Below are 25,242 nucleotides of genomic sequence, written 5' to 3' on the forward strand. Positions count from 1 at the left end.
TATCTGAGTTTGGTATGATTGTGAGGATCAAAATTGTTTTGTATGAGGATAGAATTTGAGTGGGTGAGAATGGCTTCATAATAGATTTGGGATTTTTGGAAATTGTCAGGGATGTAGTAATGAGTTTTGGGAAAGATGGTCTCACAAAGTTGGTATTCATTTAAATGAGGGTTTTGTGCCCAATATTCTGGTTCTATGGTAATAATCTGGTCTTCAATGAGCTTATATTTATATTGGGTTAAATCAGTTTGGCTTGAAGAAGATGGGCTTGTAGGTATTGTGTATCTTGGAGATGAGGTGTTGGTGACAGCCTGTTTAAATGTGGATGGGGTTATTGGTACTGTCTGTAATGGGCTGAATTTGTTAAATGAAGTAAAATGAGGTCTGGGCGATCTTGGTCTTGCATAATGTGGTTGTGTGATCAAAGCACTTGATATATGGCCAATGGGTCTATTTATTATACTAGTAGTATTTGTGTACAATGGTCTGGGTACAGATAACTGTCCCGTGATATTTTGGACAGAACTATGTCCTGGAGTAAATAATTGTAATTTGGTCAAATTTGTTTGTGAACTTTGTGATCTCAAAGAGATCTTTTCTGCTTCCTTTCCTTTGTCTGTCATCTTCCCTGCAAGAATTCTCTTGTTAAAAAATCTGCAATAGAATTGTCAGTTCCTTTAATATGAATAATTTCAAAATCAAATATGGATAGAAAAGCTTGCCATCTTGCAAAAATATGTTTAGCTGCTAGATTTTTGACATCTTTTGTTAATACATCCTTAGCTGCCTTGCAATCTACTTAATAGTCAATTTTTGGTTTAATAAATTACTTTGAAATTTTGTTACACATAAGACAATAGCTAAAATTTCTTTTTTAATAGTAGAATACTTTTCTTGTGTAGGGTTCCAAATTCCAGAATAATACCTAATAATATAATCTTTATGGTTTATATTCTGTTTCAGTATACCGCCATATCCTTGGTCAGATGCATCCGTTTCAACTATTTTTTGGTAGTTTGGATTACAAATATTTAAACATGGTAAACTTTTAACATGTTTTTTGATTTCTTGTATTAGTTTAGTATGTTTAGCTGTCCATGGTTTAGGATTCTTTTTTAGCCTGTTAAATAAATGTTTGCATAAAATTCTTAGATTGGGTAGAAAGTCAGTAACATAATTTAATGACCCTAAAAATCTTTGTAATTGGTTTTTATCTTTAATTTCATCAGGAAATTTGCTAGCAAACTCTAAACTTCTTTGTATTGGTACTATAGTATTTTGGTATATTTCATGTCCTAAAAATCTAATTTTAGTTTGAAATAATTTCATTTTTGGTTTTGATAATACTAAACCGTTTCGTTTTACAGCTTTATAAAAAATATTTAAATGTTTAATGTGTTGGTCTATATTTTCACTAAAAATCAAAACATCATCAATATATGTTAATATAAAATTATATGGATTAAAAATATCGTTCATTATTTTTTGAAATTCACTTGGTGCATTTTTTAATCCAAAAGGCATAATATTCCATTCATATTGTCCGAATGGTACTGTGAATGCAGTTTTGTATTTATCTTGTTCAGCTATTTGAATTTGCCAAAATCCAGATTTCATGTCAAATTTTGAAAATATTTGTGCTTTGTATAATCTATTTTCTTAAATCTTCTTAAATCTTGATTTAATATCTTGATCTTTGATTTAAATCATACCTGGGAACGTAAAAATGGTATCAGAGCCAGTGAAGGCTCTATGGATCTTAAACAAATTCAAATTAAAGTTTTAGGGTTAGCACTGTGTCACGAAAGCCATAAGTCAGGCAGAGAGAAGTAAGACCTGCAGAGTGAGTAGAGAAGGAAGTGTATGTGACAACCCTAGAAATTTAAGATGAATATGTTTAGGAGAAATAGATCTTCTAGGTCTAGGAGACCAGACGACGAACTCATAAATGATTTAAATATTAATATAGATCATAATCAAACAATATTATCAAGAGAAAATATATGGAATGACCAACAATTAACAAATTGGAAACCTCCAAAGACACCAATTGAGACAATTTATAAAACAGGTATATTAGATTTCAAATCAGCTAGAGCAATTAAAACAAAAGAAAGGGTTATCCCATTATATGCTGATAAACAATCTATGAGTTTATTAAGTCAAAAAACTATAATCAAATACTTAAACCAAGGTTATAAATTTATGCATATAGGACTAGTACAAATTGCTATAAAACCATTAACTGTTGAAGGATTAAATACCAGCATGCATGTAGCTTTACGCGACTGTAGACATATTAATTATAAAGATTCACTATTAGGATTATTTGAAACCAGTCTAACAAATGGACCAATTTATTCAAATTGTTTTCCAAATTTTACCATATCATTAACAGACCCTCATATAATGAAAATTTTAACATTAGATATTCTAACTCATAATTATAATATGTTAAAAGGATCTCACATATATGAAATATTTTATAGATTGAATTATAAAATAATGAATACAGGATTATGTCCTAATGCCATAAATCATAAAAAGACAGATGGAGAAACAATATTTTGGGAAATTGATCAATCCAAAGCAAATATAACAATTCCCATAACTATACAATGGAAAGACGTAACTTTACCTGAAAGTTGGAAATAAAAATTTTATTATATTTTTTATTTTAATAATAAATAAATTTATAAAAATTAAATAAATACCGTATAAAAAATATTTGGACAATAAAAAAAAATCAGTTTTGCCATATAACAACAGATTATCTAAAAAAATTTTACTATCTCACAATATTATTGTTTATTTTTTTGATAATTTTATAAAATTATAATTATTTTATATGATGTGAATAATTATACAGAATAAATATATATAATTGATTAAAATTATTATAAAAATATTAATCGTAATAAAAATATAAAATAATTAAAAAATTAATAGAACTAATAGTATAAATGTTATTATATTAAAATTTTATTCAATTTAAATACATGTAAAAATTAATAAATATAAATAATTAAAATATAATTAAAAAAAATTATGATTTTAATACTCTAAATCAAGTGTTATAAATATTAAACAATAAATTCTTAAATTTAAATTACTATAATTTATTTATTATATTAATAATTCTAATAATTTTATACTCTTTAATTATCTATTCTATATAAAACCCAATAGTAATCTCTATTCCATATATTCTTTTACCTCTTTTCTGTATTTTTAAATGGCTCGTATATTTTAAAATTTTTTATTGTTATTTTTTTTATCATTTAACATAGATGTATGGTCGCACAATTATCAACATGCAACTCAATCATTTTAGAGAGATTAAAATTAGACAATCAACCATCTAAATATTTTTGAGAAATTATTCTATTTTTTTATATAGTGAAATATATTTATTTAATATGCAGAGTAAATTTATAAAAAAATTATTATTTTAATAAAATAATATTATATAATAATAACGTAAAAAATTTTAATATGTGCGGACAAATGATTAATTATTAAAAATATGAAAATAATATAGTATTATGTACCATTAGTGAATAATAAGTAATTAACCATCAAATAATGAAATGGTAAAAAATTAGGGTGTCGTTATTGAGCGCAATATATAGATGTCTATTCCAAGTCATATAGATATCATCCCAAGTAATATAGTATTATTTTTGAATTTTTACTTTTGAGTTTTGGAACACCAAGGGAGAGTTCTCACTGAGTGACTTCACGAGAACAAACACGAAGTAGTGATACGTGGCTAACCAAATTGCATATGGAAATCCACTTTATTTTCTTTTTCTTTTACAATTTTTTAAATTAAGGTATTCCAAGATTAATTTTAAAAATCGAAAAACATTACTATGGACGAACACACTTACAATTGGAATATATATAACCTCCTTAATTAATTAAGATGTTTTCGATTCAAACGAACATAGTTGTCTTCTACACAAGGATTTAAATGAAGGTTCTAATCCTCGCAATCTAGTTGTTACCTAGGCCAGAAAACAAAGGCAAGAAGATCAAGAAATTTGTGTTTTAAAAAATTTAATTAAAATTAATTTGCAATAAGAAAGAGAGGGAAAAGAAAACACATTTCACTATATATATATATATATATAAATATGTCGCCAATCATTTATAAATATCTTTTAAAAAATAATTTATTTTTTATTATTTAATTGCAATACTGATATACTAATAAATTTATGCATAAAGAATTTAAATGTGTTAGTAAAATTCTTAAAATGCAAAAAAAAAAAAAACAACTAACTTTTTTAAAATATAAAAGTTTTTTATCTTAAAAATAGTTTAATGTTTTTTTAAAAAATATTTAATATTAACTAATTTCTTTAAATACATAAGTAAATCTGAAAGATTTTAAATTATATTTTTTAATATTCAGTCTCCCATTTGAAAAAAAAAAAATCTTGTAGAAACCATTTGATGAGTTTTATGAGCTGAAATTACTATTTTAATGCTATATTACAATATAATTGAGGGTAAGTACAATTATTAGTGGATTCATTAATATAAAAATTACTAAATATTCAATAATGCAAATCTTTTACAGCAAAATATTGATTGTCAAGAGTTTAAACTTTTTTTTGTCAAAAGAAAAATTGTTATCCACATCTAAATGGATCTAGTATAAAAATTTTTCAACACCCCTAAATTAGTAGGTATTAATCCCTTTAATATTTAAATTAAAATTATTATACATCAAATAGTAATTTATAAAAATTTAACAATTAAAAAATAAAATTATTGATAATTTATCATTAAAAAATAAAAAAATTAATCACTCATATCGTATCTTTACTCTAAATTTTTATAAATTAATAAAATTATATGAAAGTAATTTCATGATTATATGAAAATTAATCATATAATTTACGAAACTTATATATAATACGGCTAGTAATAGTTAAGATTATTTACTAATTTTGTATAAGTTACAATAATAAGTTTATTTTATATTTAATTATTATAAATTTTATAAAGAGATAATAAAAAAAATTGAACAAGTTACGTATTATTTTATGTGATTGTTCTATTACCAATATATTTTACAAATTATGAATTTGATATGCTCAATTTATATATCATTTTACATGACTATTTTATTAGTTATTTAATAAAAAAATTAATGTCGAGTACAAATAATATTATAAAATTTTAATTGATGGAAAAATAGAGTGTAATTATGAAATTTTAACAAGAAGGGTGTTCTTTCAGTGATTACCTCTCAGATAAATGAAGCTACTGTCCAAAGAAACTTCAGTTTTGCTTTAGACTTCGGTATTAGAAACACCATAAACTAGAAGCACACGTTACTCCCTACGCTCTTGCTTTTCCAATTGAAGGAATGAGCCAATCCCAATCATTGTCGCTGCATTCCTTTCAGCTTAAAGAAAATACTATAGTTATTTTGCTTCCTGCTTTAAGAGAATATTCCTTTTTCTTTTTTTTTTTTTGTTTGTTTTTATGGCTTCGTTTTCCTTGCTTTGGTTTAGGAATTTGCCTGTGTCACGGGTTCGTTCTGCGGGATGAGTCTTTCGGGACACCTGACTTAGACTTCCTACAGGCTTATTGATGTTGATTTTCTTTAGTAAATTTTTTTTATTCTATTCACAAGATAGAATGATTTCTTATTGTTGTCTGTGGAGTGAGATCTCGTCAAATCTAGAAGTATGGTAATAGATCTCCTAAATTCTCCATCCCACTTCGATCTAAAGTCTGAGTAGCTCCGAATCTTCCTTTAATTAATTAATAGGGTTTGTTTGACTTTTTCTGCAACAAAGAAGCTTTATAGTCAGCATCTCAAGTGTATTAGTTTATTTTTAGGTACCTAACCACTTATAATTTTAGTTTAAATATTTAATGAAATAATAATTTTATTATTTATTAATTGATAATATGTAAAAAATAAAATTTTCAAGATCGTGATGATGTATATGTGATTTGAAAGAGTCGTACAAATTTTTTCATTTAATCTGATCGGATTATATAAAACTCGATCTACAGAGCACAAATGTCAGACCTTTAATACTCGATTTTTCTACATCCAAAACGAGCATACCGATCACTCCAATACTTGTACCATACACAAGAATTTAATACGAAGACTATCTATCTCATTAAGAGCCATGCAAATTGAGTATGACCTAATAGAATTAAGACATTGACCTTTTACACTATAAATAATCTCTATAATCTCCTTTAAAACATTAAATGGATATGCAAAAAAACTAACGTGATGTACATGATAATAGGATATGGAGTATACTTACCTTTCATTAATGTGCGGTACACCCACCAAGAAAGCTCAAGTCAAATCTAATAAGACTTGACATAGGAGACCATCAGAATGATTAATCAGTATATATATGGTTAATCTAATTCAAAACAAGGAGTCTTTCTCTTTTCTCTCGCTCTAAAAACTTTTTTTTCTTCTCTTCAATACCTTATTGTTAATTGATCCGAAATAATTTATTACCTAATTTGAGTATCAAAGGATTTTCGCCGGAACTTTTTTCGGTGGACTCTATTTTCTCATATTTTATAGATTTTCTTTCTCAAAATCTATATCAAACCAATCATGAATCAATAATTAATATATCGTAATCAAACTACCGGCGTTTATATCTAACTCAGATTTCTCAAGTCTAAGAAAATTAATTTTTAGATGTTGATATAATTACTCTAATGTTAAAACTAGGACGCTTTTCTTTAAAATTAAAACTTTTGGAAAAGAGCTGACTTTTAAGTATAATTAAATTTTTAATCATGAATTTATTGGCTTCATATTTTTTAAATCGTACATCATTGTCACAGTCAATAATTATCTCCTCTTTTGGAATTTTTTTTCTTTTGTCATCATTCAGTAACCCAAATCCTATTTTAAACGATTTTAATTGTTCTTTCATCATAAATTTATTTTGTTTCCTCTAAATGAAAGGAATTAACAAACCGACTGATCTAACCTACATTTAGGTAATTTTATTGAGGAATGATGTTATTGATAATCTTTATTTAAATTTGGTCTATTATAAATTTAAAATATAAATAAAAAAATTTTATTTAATTTTTTTTACAGAGAGATTTATTTATTTATTTATATTCTGAATTTATATTAAACTGAATTAGACAATTTTTTTCTTATATTAAAACTTAAATTTATTGATTGCTAATTGCATACCTATATTTTAATTTTTTTACTTAGCATATTATGCCTTAGACCTGTATGTATCTTGAAAAAGTCTAATTAATAACCAGCTTTTAGAGCCGGATACAACGTGTTAAGTTTTCTCTATAATTAATCTAATTTAATAATAAAATTAATTTGCTCATAGAAAAAAAGGATGAACATCGTTTGTGGCCACTTCAACATCAACGGCATCATCGCTTTAACACTACTAGACCATAAGTTATGCTTCCATCGCCTTCTTAAAAGCTCACATCTCAGCATGTCTTCCAGTGTCATACACAGATATTAGAGAGAGAGAGATGGAGAAGATACAAGGAGTTGTCAGAAAACATGTCCTAATACTCCCTCTTCCTCTGCAAGGACACATAAATCCAATGCTGCAATTTTCCAAGCGACTAGCCAGCAAAGGACTCAAAGTGACACTACTCACCTTCACCGACAAACCATCCAACGAAGGCGAAGGTGGGTTAATAAGCTTTGAATCCATTTCCAATACTAGCGAAGAAAGCAGATTGGATATGGATGCTGATGACTATATGCAGAAATTGCAAGATTTGGTGGCATTAAAATTGCCACAAATTGTTGCAAAGCATGAGGAGTCTGGTTTCCCTGTGAGTTGCCTCATATATGACTCCATCTTGCCATGGTCTCTGGAGCTAGCCAGAAAGGTTGGAAATTCTCCAGCGGTATTCTTCACACAATCATGTGCAGTTTGTGCTATCTATTATGCAGTTCATGAAGGGAGGCTTAAGATTCCTATTGATGATGAGGCCTCTGTCGTACTACAAGGGATGCCACCCCTTGAGGCCTATGACTTGCCATCTTTCGTTTATGACTTGGAAAAGTATCAAGGTACATTGAGCTATTTGGCAAATCAGTTTTCGAACATTGGAGAAGTTGATTGGATCTTTTACAACACTTTCGACATCTTGGAACAAGATGTACGTACATAACTGCAGTAATTAAATTTTAATATTATTAAATTTTTAGGATTCGTTTGTTTTGCACGAAATTAACATTACTTGTTAAGGATTTGCTTATTCACTGTATAAACCAAGAAAGGTACGTTTGATCACCTTCATTGAAGATCACTAGGAGCTTTATTTTCAAGATGTTTAAACATTTCTCAACAGGGTGGCTAGCTGGATGACAAGCAAGTCTCCAATAAGGCTAATCGGACCAACAATACCATCAATGTATTTGGACAAGAAGTTGGAGAACGACAAGGACTATATATGGCCTCACCCTAATTCCGGAGGGACGCGTCACTGTACGCAGTCGTTGCTGTGGTTTGGTCTGCTCGACGTTTTCCAGGTTGCGATACCGGCTTTTCAATTTGCCGATTGGCTGTTTTGGGTGCTTGATGATTTTCTTTCAGTGGGTTCCTATTGCATGTCGCATGTTTTATTTGGCTGTTTGATTGACTTTTTGGTGTCCTCTCCGGCGTGGTCATAGAGGTGCAATCTCAAGGTTGTTGGTGGGTGCCTATTGTAGTGGTGGTCGACTGGTGATTGGATCTTGTGTTGTGTGTGCATGTTGACGCGAAGGCCATCTGCATGTCGATTGTATTATTACATTTGGGTTGGGAATGCCGGGTTGACTGGTTCGGTTGGTATTGTCAGGTTATCTTTCCTAGTTTGATTTGTGTACCTGGTCTATGGCTTTGGGCTTTGCATTGTATTTGTGGCCTCTTAGATTTTTTAATGCAATTCATCTTGAATGGTAATTAAAAAAAAAAAAAAAAGATTTGCCTTCTAGCACATCCTATCCCCTATAATTGACAGGTTTTTCACACGTCGTGTTCACGAGTTTGAAGATAAAATTAGCGATGGAACAATGTATGCTCTACTGGAAGTGAATGAATTTAATCTTTTCAGGACAATTCAGCAGCATTACAAAGATATTTTACTCAGTAAACTGTTTATCATCACTGTTCATAGTTATCCACCGTATCCCAAATGCATTACAACAAAGTACCCCTTTTCTTTCCATTTTCAAAAATAGTTTTTTTTTAATATGTGTGAAAATAAACACTATCAAAAGACGAGCATTTGCACATATTATACACACAAAGGAACTGTTCCAGATCCTTAGGAGAGCAAAAAACAAGGGACAGAACTCATTTTGATTTCATTCCAATTCATCTCCAGTATCCATTTGATTCATTATTAGGATAGTATATGTAAAGCTCCAAAACTGTTCAAGGCTATGGAGACTTCCCAACTTCATCCTATTGCCCTTCTTTGAATGGAACTAAAATGCCTCTTACTTCCTGCACATCATCCCATTAAAAGTAAATTAATACACTCAGAAGGGCATGGTTGTCGCTGATCACTACTCTGTTTGCAATATCTACTTGAAGAGTTTATTATTTAATTATCCTAATAGATTTAGAATTCCCTAATACTTTTTATTCCTAGCTTGAGTTTGTTTAGGTTTAGGATTACTGATACACCTTAGAAACCTATCTCTATCCATGACAAGAACCTTGGCTGGCTTCTTCTCCTCTGTTTCTAACAGATGGTTTTTTTTCTTTTTTTTTTTTTTTTAATTTGCCAAGTAACTGATGGAACTAAATATAATGAAGATTTGGTAAGAGAAGTATACCAACGAAGCTTAAAAGTGTCTTTCCACCATCCCTGTTTTGAACATTGGCCAACTATTCTGTCCAATCGTACAATGATCTCAGAAAAGGTTGGCCTAGCAACAGGTTCTGGATGCCAACATTCATCAATCAACCTGCATAGAGTTCAAGATTGCATCCAAAACCATTAGACTTCTTATTGAGGAAAAAGCTTTACATATTCATCATTTTGCATATAAATATATGGAATTAATAGGTTTCTATAACTAGATTTAGAAATAAATAACCAAGAAAAAAAAAAAACCTAAAGTTATGACCTTACTTGAAGTTCTACACATTTCATAAACAGACTCCCTCTAAAGATCGACTCCATAAGATGTACACAATAGTATGCCACCTATTTTCAGCCCCTCGTACTACTTCTAGCTGTCTTTAGGCAATCTTTTTATTCCCACCTAGTAATCATAAATTTGGCAGGCACTCTACCGGTACAGTTGTAAAACAACTTTTTATCAGAACAAAAATAAATTTAAAAGACAGAAGCCCAACAACCTAGAATTTTAAGAACCGTTACAAATTTACAATTTAAACTTTAAAGCATACTCAGAGAAATAACTAGCCTTCCAGCTAAATATTCCTGTCAAAGTTTTATGTTGATCTTATTCTATTAACTTCTATCCAACCTGCATGAGAATAATGCCGGAGTTGTTTGGTTTTCTTAATGAAAAATTATATTTATACTTACTCTTTTAGATCTGGAGGACAATTTCTTGATTTTGACTTGAATGATGGTCTCTTTTTCTCCAAACACATCAATTTCACAGCTTCTTCTGGAGATTTAGGATGGAAAGGCAGCACTCCCTCAATCATCTAAGAGCCCAAACCAAAATAAAAATACAAGAAAAGAAGTGTTTCAACTCTAACTTCCTAATAGTGAACAACCATTAACATAAAGCTCGCATGATAATTTAGAAGTCCTAATATTGCAACTAATTCGACTTGACACATACTAATCATGCTACTGAGCTGCTAGTACATCAGAAATGTGAGAAAAGAAATTTACCTCGTATAAAATGACACCAAAAGAGTATGTATCCACACTTCTATCACATACTTCATCTTGATAGATCTCAGGTGCCATATAAATATCTATAAACCAAGAAAGCAAAACTATTACTTGAATTCAAGTCCAGCACATAAATTGCTTTTTGGTTTTTCACCTAATCATATGAACTTGAAGGTATTAGATTGGGCAAGAAGTTGGGAAAGAAAAGATTGTAACATATGCTATCAGAGCTTACCTGAAGGGTCAATGGGAGTTCCAGGTGCTAGTTTAACTTTGTCAGGTGAAATCCTTGACAATTTTATCAGACCGAACCCAGATATCTTCAACTGACCACCATTATCCAGCAAAACATTTCTGGCACCTTACCAAAATTTGAAATATTAAATAAAATGTACATTCAAATGTATAAAAATCAAAATTCTCAATTTTTAAATAATCTCATAATATACTAACTTCTGTGTTTGCTTGTCTTACTTTGGCTTTAAATCACAATGGATGATGGGATCTGGTTTGCATTCATGAAGATAGTTCATTCCCCTGATAACAAGAGATCAAGCAACTTAAAAATCAAGAAGCTGGAGATCAATGACATGAGTGTAAAGTAGGAGAAGAATTTGAAGCATTAATAATTGTTCAGTTTGTATGTAGGATGCACATTTTATGTTGATTATTGTAAATTCAGTAATCAAGAAAGTTCATTTATTATTATCACTTGCCTAGCGATATCAAGAGAACATCTCCAAAATTTGGATGGAGAAAGACGCCCTTTCTTCTGAAGATAACTTGCCAAATGACCCTGGAATACACAGAATTACAGTTAAGATTAAGATTAATATCCATTTAATCAAGATAATTCTTCTCATACAGCACTTCTCTTAAGATTAATATCCATTTAATCAAGATAATTCTTCTCATACAGCACGTCTCTTGTATAACTGGACCAAGAAAGGAACTATTCTAAAAGACAACTATCATAGACCTAATTCAACAAAATGAATGCAGATAATTCTATTAGGAAATTTAAATATAAAACAAAATAACACACATATCGAAAACAATGAGACTGAAAATTCTAATTAAAGATATGAAAAATTAGTGTCCAATATGACACCAGCCATTGAATTCTTCAAGATATTTTTCACTGCTGCATTCACTGTTCGACTAAACAACATCAGCCAAAGTATCATAAGTTTGAAGCTAAAAAGAAGAATACCAGAAAAGAAAACAGGAGAATGCTTTATATTCAGATGAGTACAAAATTATGAGGTGATCACCCAATCAGGAAATTCTTCTTTTTAAGAAGTTTTTTACAATGATTACAATTCTACAAGGTAAATAAAAGGAATTTATTACCAAAAATTTACTTAATTGGCTCTATGGGCCACATCAAACTTTGTACGGATTATAAATTCCATCAAATGTTAATAATTATAGAAAGTCAAAGCCATAGAATAGTCAGACTGGATTTAGCAGCGGCCCTGCTTTTGAATTTTATACAATCTATAATTTTTTTTTCATGGTTTGAAAATAGAAACCCTTCACATCCTGAACTATTGGCAATGCAATGGATGGCAATAGTTGAAAAATACATTTCTATATAGTGTGCGTTTCTTGTAAAGGCACAGGGGGCTTACTTTGGGATGATACTCTGAAACAATCATCATGGGTATTTTTTGGGTAACTGCTCCAACAAACTGAACCACATTAGGATGCCTAACCTTCTCCAATAAGGTTAGCTCATGTTTGAAAGCATTTCTATTATACAAACAAACACAAAGAAGAAGAAAATTAGAATGTGATCAAGAAGCCATGAATAGTAAATTCTACAATTCCTTAGAACAGAAAAAATTCAAATAAAGAAGTACAGTTATTATTTGAATACCCATACTTAAAACAAAATTAATTGGACATAGCCAACCAACAAAAGATAAGAAAAGTGATTTCTGTTTCTTAAAGAATGTAAATTCTAAATGGCATATGCTAACATACAGACAGTAGTAGCAAAAATAACTACAGGGACAATAAACAATCATATTCTTTTGCAGAAACTGAAGAAGGACGGACTTGACATGCTAGTCCAACATGAGGAAGAGACTGGCATATGCACATTTTTCTTAGAAAGAAACTAATGACAGGTTTACAAGAAACTGCAAACTTAATTGAAAATATAATGCATTATGGAGTTCTTGATCATGAGATTTCATTGGGAACAAGGCCTGAGTTTTTCAAAGCCATAACCACCACTGGGATTACTGTAACTCTTCTATGCCATGGAACATCCGTAATCAAGCTAAGATGAATAGCTTCCAAAATATCCATGAATTTGTCGAAATTTTATAAAAATGAAAAGTTAAAAATTTTAAAAAAAAAAAAAAAAACTTTTAAATGGCCAGGGACAAATCCAGAAATTTTTGTCAATGGAAGCAATTGTATATAAATGTAAAATTAGAAAATTTTTTGGCCTTAACCGGTCTATAATGGATGAAAAAACAAAATGTATGACAGGATCCATTTATTTTATTTATAGATTACACATGTTAGTCATTTTTGGTCCACCATAAATTAAATTTAAGCAAGATAAATAAATCTATATCCTTCCCCTCATTTTGCCTTCCATATATGTGTTTATATATTTATATAAAATGATTAGACAAAGGAGATTTTGATTCTAGTGTAATTTATTTGAATGAAAATTGACTTTTGATTTATCCAATTATATTCATAAATGTATTAAATAACTCATTCCAAATATATTTAAAATAACATATATTTACAAGGTATTTAAAAAATATATATACGCATAAAAACTTAATTTCATGACTTATCATTAAGCACAAGCTTATTATAATTCAAGATTCATATATCTAGACAATTTAATTTTGTGGGAGTAAATGGACAATATTTAGAAAAAAAATAATAGAGTTTGGGGTAAACATATCTTTAAAAGTGAGAACAAAAGAAATTTAAATTATTACTTGAAAAAATAAACAATATATTCACAGGAAACTTGTGAACCCTGTGGTGGCAAGTGGTCACATTGTCCCCACCCTAGATTTGTCGTTGTTTATGGTGTGTCATGAATCAAAGTCACAATTATGATGGTAAAATGCCTCATATAAAGAAAACATTAACAAGAAAGAAGTGATGACAGAAGATTCCCGTATTCCTTACAGAGCAAAATAATAATCAAAGAAGAAGTAATAAATTGAATATTATTGCAACCTTGTCATATAGACATGAATCAGAATCTGGGATAGAGGCTTTCATCACAATAAAAATGATAGATAATTCTTCTTACTGCAAAGCAAAAAACATATGTTTATCGAGATCCAAACATTATGTTGATTATCCAATAGTATTAATTTCTAATATCAGAAACGAGAACATTTTTTCTAAAACAAGAAAAAACACAATTATATGGTTCCTTAAGAGAAATAGAAAAGGAAAGGAATGTGCGCACATACATGCTCTCAGGATCTGAATAGCTGTCCATATCAAGTATCTTTACAGTAACCTTGGTGCCATTCCATTTTGCCACTTGATATGATCCCTGCTATGAAAAATGTTAATTAATGATATCAGGAGACTGCTAAAATATCAGTAAATTAGACTCTGATTATTCAGAAGAACAGAGAGAATAAGCAATTTACATTCCCATTTAGTACCCAAAAATAAATAATTTTTACATTCCCATTTAGTGCCCAAAAATAAATAATTTTTACATTCCCATTTAGTACCCAAAAACAAATAATTTTAAAGAAAAAACAGTCTTTTTTTAATAGAAACAATCAAATCCTTCCAATCTAGAAAATATCGTAAAAGAAATAACACACACACACCCCTAATAAAATAAACAGAAAAAGAAAAAAAATGTGATTTGGAGAAGGAAAGTGGTATAACAGTCAGTTTGTTATAAGCAGCATAATCCTCTTAGTCCATGCAGCGCACAACTAATGTAGGTGTCTTCAAGGGAACATAAAAAATGCACTCAAAATAGAAATAGCGTATCACACATTTAATAGAAAAAACTAAGTGCAGGGTAGACATCTTTTAAACCAAAAATATTTCTACCTACTCATAAACCAAACAAACAAGAACAGTTACTTAAAAGGGAGTGAATAACAAAATGATCAGTTTGATATAAAAGCATCAAGCATAACAGACTAGACATCCCCTCAATAAGTGGGAAGATGGGGACAACATAAATTTCCAAGGACCAAGATAGTATGTCAAATTACATATGCATCCCAGTTACTGCATGTCAAATAGAAAAAGAGAATCAAACCTGACAAAAAGGTGAAGGGAATACAATAATTATCTGTCGCTATATGTGCTGAAAATATAATGCATGCTCACTTAGATGCCCAGATGGGGCATCTTACCTCCAGGAAAGAGTATGCCAAGTCAGAACAAGAGTTTCAAAACCAGTTCCAAAATAAATAAAACTTAATTGTGCAAATCAACGTTAATTTCTAAATTCCCACGAACTTCTCCCTAAACACGTAAACTTCACTTGAAATTAGGTGGAAAACGACAAAACCTTCGAGATGCCATCGGACTTCCGAACCTGCAGCTCTAATGGATTAAGCTCATACTCTGGGACGTCTTGAGGATTCGCAACAGCCATTGGGGTCTTCCTGGTTTTCTGAAATAATGACAGATGTGTAAACATCAACCTTTCCTACTTCCAATTAAAAAAATATAAAAAAAAACAGCCAAAAAGGAAAAAGGGGAAAGAAATCCAATATTGTACCGGGGCTTTGGCTCCTCGTGCCTTCAAAACATTGTAAATTTCAACATTTCCGTAGTACTTGGCATCAGCACATGCCTGTTAAAAAGAAATATCATTTCAATGGAAATTTCAGTCGCACAGTCACTAGACATTCAATTCCAAAACGCAAAGAACAAAAAACAAATAGATAACCAATTCGGCAAGCCTTAAAATTTGGAAATGGATGTCATAAATCACCAGACATTCAATTCCAAATATTACTCGAAAAAAAAGATTTCCAAATCTTAAAGAAATAAGCAAACTTAATGTTAATTCTGAGAAGTATACCCAAAATTAGATTTTTAGTGCCCCCAAGCGAAGTGATGAAAAGATATGGATAGAATGAATTTATTTCACGACTTTCATTTCCTTCCATGAAGTGAAAAGTATATTACCGTGCTGCCCCAGCGATCACGAGCATCAATATTAGCCTTTCTACTCAACAAAAGCTTGACAACCTCCAAGTGTCCTTCACAAGCAGCAATATGCAAAGCAGTCCTCCCATCCAAATCAATACTATTAACATCAATTCCTTCATTCAACAAATCCTCTACGCCCTTCACATCTCCTCTACACGCCAGGAACAGCAGATGCATCGTAGTGTCAAGATTCTCCGGAACATTAAACTGCTCATCATGGATAGGGCTCCTCCGTATGGGATCTAATGACGACTGCCTCCCAAAGCTAAATCTCATATTATTCCTCCTCGGATCGAGAGAAGTCTGCCGAGAGAACTGCCGGCTAAAGGTCCTCCGCATGGACCCCGTCGAGAACTGGCGGGAGATTCCTCGCTTCAACTGCTTCGCAATTCCTTCCATTAGTATAATTTGCCAATGGATTTAAATTATTGGTATGATCTTCTCCGTTCTTTCTTTCAAGATTTCTTTTTCTTTCTTATTATTAAGAATCATCGGAGAAATCTTGTTTCCGATTCGAAATCGTTACATAACAGCAGATTGTCTCCTTTCTCTCTTAGTCGGCGGACGTTCCCTCGCTGGATCGAGAGCGTCCCTGGAGGAGAAATGAGCTCCCGATATCCGAGCGAAAGGGAAAGTGGAAGGGAAAAAATAAAGGATGAATGGACGGTCTTCGAGATCCGAGCGAGGCGTAAGGCAAACGAGAGTACAAGGGCCCCTTTCTTCAAATCAATGACAGAAATCGGCGAGAGAAAGCCGTTAAATTTTTTAATTATTATACGGTACATGCGCGTGTATTCAAAGTGGAAATGCGGGTACGGTTCGTTATGTTACGGTTGATTATTTGAGATACTTGATTCCAAAATTGGGTTTACCTTTCCTCCAGTGATCGGATTGCATTGATGGATATCTATCCATAGCCATACTAATATATTAAATTTTATCCATATTAACTTTTTTAGAATATTCAACTATATTAAAATAACCCATCATTTATTTTTATAAAGCTTTAAATTAAAGATAATTTGTAACATAGCCTCTCCCCATTTAATAAAATTTATAATTTAATTTCTATTATTTTAATAAAAAATCATTTAATTTTTAATATTTATTTTATTCATAAAATATTTTTTAAATTTTATTAAATTATAATTATTTATTTTTTAAATTTCACTTTCCATAATAATTTAATTTTTTTTAATTTTAATAATTTATAATAATTTAACTCATATAATTTTAATATTTATAATTAATATTACAAAAATAAAATTATATTGTAATTAGTTAATTTACGAGTATATAAAATAATTACCATTTAAAATCATCATTTTAATATTTAAGTCAATAAACTAAAAACTAAAATGAGTATAAAAAACTGTTTAGATTTTAAAAGTAGTATAAAAATTATGTACCTTAATATTTATAATTATTAATTTTTATAATATAAAAAATTAAATTAATTATAATATTTACATAAAATTTAATAATGATGTGGTCGGCTAATTAGTTGAAGATATCGTAATTATAGACGTAATGAAAATAAAATATATTGAATTGTATCTAATCACAGCATGATTATGTAAAGACTCAATTCATCTGAGTTTTCTTTTCTAAAATATAACCGCGTATAAACTTATTGAATCCTTGTGATATAGTCTTATTTTACGATGATAGATCATAATTTATTTTAAATTATTATTATATAATATCAATAATAATTTAATTTCTTTAATTTAAATTATTTTTTTATTTAATAGTTGATTAACGATAAATTTAATAAAATAATTAGTTTATTAATAAAATAATAACTTATAAACTAAATTATTTATAATTAAAAAAATAATGACTAAATCATTTAGTATTAACTTATACAGTAAATTATCTTTAATTTAATTAAATTTCTCACAAACTATTTAAAAGTTAATTTGATAAAAGTTTGATTTAATTTAATTTAATTTAATTTATTTTTAAATTAATTATATTTGAGTTAAATTTTTATGTTTAATTAATAAATGAGTTAAATTTGAATTGATGCGTTCAATTCATTAAACCTTGCAACCTCATTTATTTAATAGGTTTATAAGCTAATTTTTCCTTTTATGGAAGTTTTATAAATTATTTACCTTTTATATACTTCCCCTCTCTTATGTTTATTAATGAAATTAATTGAAATAATAATAAAAAGGAAAATTTTAATGATTTTGAAATAATAAGTGAAATTTGATAAAATAATTTTGCAAGTTTATTTTATCAATATTATCAAATTTTATTTTTGTTAGCATCTTCCTAATAGCTTCTTAATTTCCTTGTTCACAGTTTTGAATTTTTTTCATTAAAATTTTTTAATTTCTTTACTTTTTAAATCTTTCCCCTTCTTATTTTTAATAATTATTATAATAGGGGAGGGTTTAATGAATTTTCAAATAATTATTTGAAAAATTACTTTTCATCAAAATTATTAAAGTTATTCTTTTTAATTTCAGTAACATAATTAAGATAAATAATATTAAAAAAGAAGGTTCACTGAATTTTTGAAATAATTGATAAATTGAAAATAATTTTTTATCCATATTATTTCAATTTTTACATTTATTTTTTTAAAATACATGCAATGATATTTTCCATATTACTAAATTTTGAAATTATTAATTAAAAGTATTTTCAAATTTTCAAATACGTTTCAATTTTCAAGAATTTTTACAATTATGTGCCATAATATTATATTTTTTAACATAAAAATATTAAATTAAAAAAAAAAAAAAGAAATCTTAATGACAATTAATGGAAGGTATGGATTAGAAAACAGCCAGCACGCAGTGGCGTGTGTAATGGCTATTGGTGGTGGTTGCCCATTTATGTAAAGAACTTGAATTACGAAGCAGATGGATATGGTCTCACACACCTTTGTCCAATTTTAATTTTTAAAATTTTATGAAATTTAATTGAATTTTATATATTTATTTTGAAATTAAATTAAACAGAAATTATATGAAATTTAATTGAATTCTTAGATAGTAAAATTCATTTAAAATGAATTATATTTGAAATTCAATTTAGTTTCACATAATTCTAGTTATAGAATTGAACTAAACAGTTAGTTGTATTTGAATATGTGGAAACTAATGAAGAAAAAAAAAAGGTAAACAACTATAAATGGCAAGTAATTTTCATTTCTTTATAAATACTTCATTTGTTCCATTATTTTTGTTCATTTTATTTTTTATATATGTTGAAAATATAATTTTTTTTATTACTTTTTCAATTATACTCATTTTAAATATATTAAATTTTATTAAATATTAAAAAAAAATTTTAAAAATTTTTAGAAATAAAATAAATTAAATAGGATTACAATACTCAATTGATATGTTATCATAGTTTAATAAAAGAAAATTGATAATAATTTTAAAATAATAAAAAAATAGATTTAGAGAAATTATGAAGAGTATTTAGAGAAAAAAATTACAAAAAATGGAGAAGAAGAGAGATGAAGAAGAAGATAAATTTTTATTTCTTGTCCCTTTTTCAAAGAAAAGTAAGAGTTTGGACACTAGTATATTTAATGAAAAGTAAGGCATCTTTCTTAGTTTATTTTTCTTTAATTTAAATAATTTTATATATTATTAGATGTTTCACTCCTCAATTCGATTCAAGCGAGTTAAGAGAGTCCATTCACTAGATTTATCTAATATAGAAAAAATTCTCACTAAATTATTTTATAAGATGTAATATAAAACTAATCATAATTAATATGACAAGTATAATGCCGTTTATGTGATATCTTCCATCATTAGGGAGGTCTCCATAGATTGTTTTATGACATAATAAATGCCTCCAAAGCTCTTAAATCTGAAATTATTGTCGATTGTAAAAACGATTTTTGGACACTATGACTTTAGTTGTAAAGCCTAAAGTTCTGCCAACCACTAAAATTGAACTTAAGCACTTAAAGTTTAAAGTTAGTGAATCTGGTGCCAACTGTTAAGATGATTTTTGGATATTAGAGTTTTAAACCTAAGAATCTCGTCCCTTACTGACGTCTTTTTCTCTTAAGATTTATTTGCAAAATAAAACATATTCGTGAAGATAATATATTATCAATGCAATAATATTTGTTAATAAATAATGTATTGTACAAAGCATTTAATCTAACTAACAATGTTGGCCTACATATTTAAGAAAGACTAAATAATTCTATTTTTTTACGTATAAATTTATTCCTGATTTTTCAATGCATTATGTGTTGAATATATTTTAATCAATAATAAAAGCTTTCAAGCTAACAAAGTATTTCAAAGTAGTACTATTACCTAAATCAAAATATATATTCTAACACTTCATTAAATCACAATTATAATATTTTCTTCTAACTCAATAACAGTAAATTTATTTTTACAACATTAAATCACAAATATTATATTTTTTTTACCTAAATTATATTAAATTTATTTTCACTATATAAAACATAATTATAAAATTTCTTCAACTAAAATTACAATAATTATTTTTACTACACTAAATCATAATTATATAAAACACAACTAAAAATTATATTTCTATATATCTAAAAAAATAAATATCTACAATTTTTTAAATTGTACATTTAAAAAAAACAAAAAAAAAGAGCTTTAAATATACTTTGCAATAAGATGGAAGAAACGGAACAAAAAAAAAAGAGAAATATTTTAATGGAGAGCCACAACGTAAGAACGGTGAAGGGTGAAGGGTGAAGGGCGAAGAACAAGTGAAGAAGAAGAAAGTTTGGCTTTGTAAAGATAAAGTTTTTAGAGTAGGTGCATGCAGAGCTCTCCACATGCACTGTTGCATGCAGGCACCCAGCTCGCTATACTCCTGTGATTGACTCGTCAATCAACAGGTACTAATTGACCCGTTGACGGGTCACTCAAGGGTGCAAAGATTTTCTGTACTCCAACACGCTGATTTACCCATTGATAGGTCAATCATATGTGTCGTGGCTGTGTTCGACACCTACGTGTCCCGTGCCATGCTAACATGACACAGGATGAACTTGTTTGATATTAATATTGTCGAAAAAGTTATTTTTTGCCAGAGAAACAATTGAACAAGCTTGTTCAACATTATGTCAGTCGAACAAGCTTGTTGACCATCTTGGTCCCGAAAGTATTTTTCAAGACCATATGATTTTAATGTAATATCCGGCTAAATTTCGATATCGGAATTTTCACTTTCCAACGAAATCTCTATCGGAATCCGGAATCTTGAAGCTAGAATCTTTAGAAGGGTAAAATAAGATTTTCATAAAATGAAATTTTATTTGGTTTTATTGTTTGGATTTGTGTTAAGGAAATAAAAGATAAAAGAGTTTTAGAGGGATCCCCAGGTTTGGCCGCCGAAGGTGGTTCTTCCAGCAGCCTATAAGAGGTCTTCAGCTCGAAAATGAGAGAGCTTCCTCTCCATTTTCGGGCAGAGGTAAGTCAATGCCCTTCCTTTGATGTTCTTGCTGAAATTCCTTCAAATCTCTCAGAGAATTCATGAATTTTCCTTTGTTTTGGAAGATTTGAGTTTGAATCTAAAGTTTTAACCCTTGGAGACCTCTGGAGATCGATTTCCCTCATCTCTAAGTTTGGATTGCTGTCACCTTTGTGTATCCAAGAGGAAAATTTGAATCTTTGTTTTTCTTTTATTTTCTAGAAGTTTTCAGCAAGTTTTAAAAGGGGTTAAGGGTTGTTAATGCATGAAATGGTTAAATCTAAAGATTTAGGGTTGGGTTAGGTTGATAATGAATGTTTCCTCTTTTGTTGTATGATAGGGATTAGACAAGTCTTAGATGCCCCTTATGCGTGTTAAGTGTGTACGGTTATTTTTTTTAGCTGTGTGGGTGAGAAACGAAGCTTTTGATGGCTGTGTGTCTAGGGCAGAATCGGGTTCTACCTAACTGCATAACCCAGGTTTGACCGTTGAAGCAAGGTTCGGCCGCTGAACCAAGGTTTGGCCGTCGAACCTGCAAGTAAAGGTAGCCTTTTGGCCGCCTAAATTGCCCCCGAAGTGAAGGAATTTAGGCCGCTGAACTTGCCCTCGAAAGTTGCTGACTTTCGGATCTGTGAAAGGTTTAGGCCGTCGAATCTGCCACCGAAAGTCCCTTACCTAGCCTTCCCCTGTTTGCTTTATATGCATATTTTGTTATGTTTTAAGGGGTTCTTGGAGAGTTGTTTAGGGTCTTGTAAAGGTTATGTTTGGTTCCTTATTTGAGTCCATCTGTGTAGGATCAGACTTGGGAGACCGTAGAGGCCTACAGTGAGAAAGTTACGTAAGTTTTAGGCGAGCGTCAGCCAGAGGTGAGTAGAACTAAACTGATCTATTATTTTAAAGAAATCAAACTTTTTAAGCATGCTCATACATCACGAATGTTATGTATATGTATTAGGTTGTTTGCATTAGAATTCATGAATATGATGCATTGCATAATTTACTGTTGTTGTGGATGGATGTTGGATGACCCACTAGCCCTCGAGTATGATATGTTATGATGTATACGAAAGTCCAGGTCGAGACCCATTCTATGCCCCTAGCAATATGTAAGAGAAAGTCCAGGTCGAGGCCCATTCTACACCCCTGGCACTATGGATTTATTATGTCATGTTATGTTTAAGAGAAAATCTTAAGGAGCACCCGTCGTGGGCCGGGCACTATTGGAATTTGCAGAGGTTACTGGTGAGAAATTTATCTTGATGTGAATTGTTTGTGTTGTGACGCATTTCATTCGATCATATGTTTATTAAACTATTTTTATGTTCTTCTCACTAGACTCTTGTAGCTTATTCCTTTCCCCTAACCCTAAGTTTGCAGGGTCAGAGTTAGCTGGGAAAAATCGGTTGAGTTGCTGATATAGTTTTTTGTAATAGTATAGATGTGGACATGTAATATTTTATGGTTTTAGAAGTGTGCTTTGCCTTAGTTTTTGTCCTTGTAATCCCAATTTACATGATTCTTATGTAAAAGTTTTAATTATGAGTTATGTTTGAACTAAGCTTGAGGCATGTGATGTTTACCATATTGGAGCATTTGATGAGGGCTCTAGTATGGGTTTATGTTTTCAGTTCGATATATACACAGGTCGAGCCTTGGTTCATGAAATGTTTATATTTTTGTCATATTGTGTGATCATGTATGGGATTTTATCAGGTACACAGGATGTATTGTAGGCTTGCTACGGGCTCTGGCGACCTTAAGTCGATTTGAACCCTAGCGCCGGTAGCGGTCCTGTTCTGGGTCATTACACATTGACGGGTCAATCAAGGGTGCAAAGATTTTCTATACTCCAACACGCTGATTTACCCATTGACATGTCAATCATATGTGGCATGGCTGTATTCGGCACCTGCGTATCCCGTGCCATGCTAACGTGACACATGATGAATTTATTTGATATTAATACTGTTGAAAAAGTTTTTTTTTGCCAGAGAAACAATTGAACAAGCTTGTTCAACATTATGTCTGTCGAACAAGCTTGTTGACCATCTTGGTCTCGAAAGTATTTTTCGAGACCATACGATTTTTTTTTTTTGCTTTCTGTATGATTAAAAAAAAAAATTTTATTTATGTTATTATCCTTTTATATAAGATATTGGAGATTAAGCAAGTGGTGATACTTTTGTTATTGAGGATTTATCAATTGGAAAAAAATAAAGAAAAAAATTAAATTTATATAAGAGGTCCAAGTACTGCTCATAATAAAATTTAGAGAAAAAGTTAAGTTTTGATAAATTAAAAGTAATACATCCAAGTTGCTTGTGCTATACAATCCAATCAAGTTTAAAGGACTATCATTTTCAACTCATTGCATTGATTGATTGTGTTCAGTTCCTTATGCATCTAAAGACTAGCTTTTCATGGTCATGATGAGTCGAAATCTTCTAATAATAATGATAATTTTCTATAGTTTTTATGATTCTTAGCTAATCATAATCAAGTTATCAATAATATTATTTTAGAAAATGTTCGGGGCAATCTCAAAGTCATTGTGCCTGATGTACAAAAATATTATCAAAATATCTATAACTGAAACCATCAATATTAAAACTAATGATCTTCAAGTTGGATTATTTTCTTTCCTCATTGATGAGCCTTATGATATTCAATTAAAAAAATTAGAAATTTTTCATCTCTATACAAGCATGGATTGACTTTATCATCTTTACGTAGTTAAGGCTATTATATTCATTGTTTTATTTTGCTCACTGATTGCAATTAGCACTTGTAACAACAAGTAAGAATCATGTGTAAATTGCTTTATTTATTAACATAATCTCAAACTTCTTGAATTTTGTTATGAGAAGCAACTTATTAAGATTGTTGAAGGACTAAAAAGTGGTGAAATCTGAAGTGGTTCATGCTTACATCAAGAAACTTCTATTTCTTGGCAACACATATTGAGGCTCAAATTATGGATCATTAGCAAATCTTATTGTAATTTTTTAACTTAATAGTTGATGTGCATGAGATTATACCAGAAGAAGTTATAAATTTAGAGCAAAAAAGTGAAGCATATACTTTATTTGATTCTATCAGATCCTACGAGTTTTTGTTTAACTTGTATTTGATGAAAAAATATTAGGTATCACGAATGAATTGTCCTAAGCATTACAAAGAAAAGATCAAGACCTTATCCATGCAATTTTCTTAACAAAAGTTTCTAGACAATGATTGCATATGATGAGAGATGATGGTTGGTAGTCCTTATTTGATGAAACTTCTTCCTCTTGCATGAAATGTGGTACTACCATTCTAAACATGGATGATAATTTTGTACTTCGAGAAAGTTCACAATGTAATGCATAAAAATTAAAAAAATTTGCATCATTATTTGATGGAATTATTTTAAATTATAATTAATATGCAACTTCAAAACCTAAACAATAACTTCAAAACCTAAACAATAGCTTCAATTGCCTAAACAATAGCTTCAATTGGGTAAATGTAGATTTGCTTCTTTGTGTAGCATGCTTAAACGCAAGTGATTATTTTAATAAGCAAATCAACTTATTGAATTTTATGATTATGATTTTTCTAAAGTAGACTTATTACTCTTGGTAATCAATTTGGAAATTATATTGTTGATATGAGATGCGATGATCAAATTGTAAAGCCAAAAGGGATTAATGATCTTACTAAGAAAGTATTTGAATAAAAAAATGATGT

The 25,242-nt window shown here is 29.5% G+C and overlaps 2 protein-coding genes across 5 annotated transcripts; one reads left to right on the forward strand and one right to left on the reverse strand.

Annotated features, from left to right (window-relative positions):
- The first annotated feature begins 7,508 nt into the window (after nucleotides 1–7,508).
- LOC110615699 (UDP-glycosyltransferase 74E2-like) lies at nucleotides 7,509–8,680 on the forward strand. Its single transcript, XM_043956793.1, has 3 exons — nucleotides 7,509–8,166; nucleotides 8,256–8,287; nucleotides 8,359–8,680. The coding sequence occupies exons 1-3, from the start codon at nucleotides 7,525–7,527 to the stop codon at nucleotides 8,678–8,680; spliced, it is 996 nt and encodes a 331-aa protein (XP_043812728.1). The 5' UTR covers nucleotides 7,509–7,524.
- Nucleotides 8,681–9,114: 434 nt separating this feature from the next.
- LOC110615697 (integrin-linked protein kinase 1) lies at nucleotides 9,115–16,803 on the reverse strand. Of its 4 annotated transcripts, none has more exons than XM_021757730.2 (12): nucleotides 16,042–16,800; nucleotides 15,629–15,703; nucleotides 15,416–15,520; nucleotides 14,340–14,425; nucleotides 12,510–12,630; nucleotides 11,592–11,671; nucleotides 11,350–11,412; nucleotides 11,111–11,229; nucleotides 10,873–10,958; nucleotides 10,555–10,679; nucleotides 9,833–9,964; nucleotides 9,115–9,497 (listed from the first exon to the last, which is right to left on the reverse strand). In XM_021757730.2, the coding sequence occupies exons 1-12, from the start codon at nucleotides 16,462–16,464 to the stop codon at nucleotides 9,491–9,493; spliced, it is 1,422 nt and encodes a 473-aa protein (XP_021613422.1). In that variant the 5' UTR covers nucleotides 16,465–16,800; the 3' UTR covers nucleotides 9,115–9,490. The 4 variants fall into 4 exon arrangements, 2 of the variants coding, with proteins under 2 accessions (XP_021613422.1, XP_021613421.1); XM_021757729.2 differs by having other exon boundaries at nucleotides 14,340–14,428; XR_006350735.1 differs by lacking the exon at nucleotides 10,555–10,679 and having other exon boundaries at nucleotides 9,480–9,497; nucleotides 14,340–14,428; nucleotides 16,042–16,803.
- Nucleotides 16,804–25,242: the final 8,439 nt, after the last annotated feature.

The sequence above is a fragment of the Manihot esculenta genome, chromosome 5 (genome assembly GCF_001659605.2).
Source record: "Manihot esculenta cultivar AM560-2 chromosome 5, M.esculenta_v8, whole genome shotgun sequence".
Classification (NCBI taxonomy): domain Eukaryota; kingdom Viridiplantae; phylum Streptophyta; class Magnoliopsida; order Malpighiales; family Euphorbiaceae; genus Manihot; species Manihot esculenta.

Excerpts from the sequence above, each read along its gene's own strand:
- LOC110615699 (XM_043956793.1), top strand. The coding sequence starts at position 7,525 with ATGGAGAAGATACAAGGAGTTGTCAGAAAACATGTCCTAATACTCCCT. Across the intron at positions 8,167-8,255 it reads TCGACATCTTGGAACAAGAT|GATTTGCTTATTCACTGTAT; the intron begins GTACGTACATAA and ends TTACTTGTTAAG. Across the intron at positions 8,288-8,358 it reads CACTGTATAAACCAAGAAAG|GGTGGCTAGCTGGATGACAA; the intron begins GTACGTTTGATC and ends ATTTCTCAACAG.
- LOC110615697 (XM_021757729.2), bottom strand. The coding sequence starts at position 16,464 with ATGGAAGGAATTGCGAAGCAGTTGAAGCGAGGAATCTCCCGCCAGTTC. Across the intron at positions 14,429-15,415 it reads AGTCCGATGGCATCTCGAAG|CAGGGATCATATCAAGTGGC; the intron begins GTTTTGTCGTTT and ends CATTTTTCATAG. Across the intron at positions 10,959-11,110 it reads AACTCCCATTGACCCTTCAG|ATATTTATATGGCACCTGAG; the intron begins GTAAGCTCTGAT and ends CTTGGTTTATAG.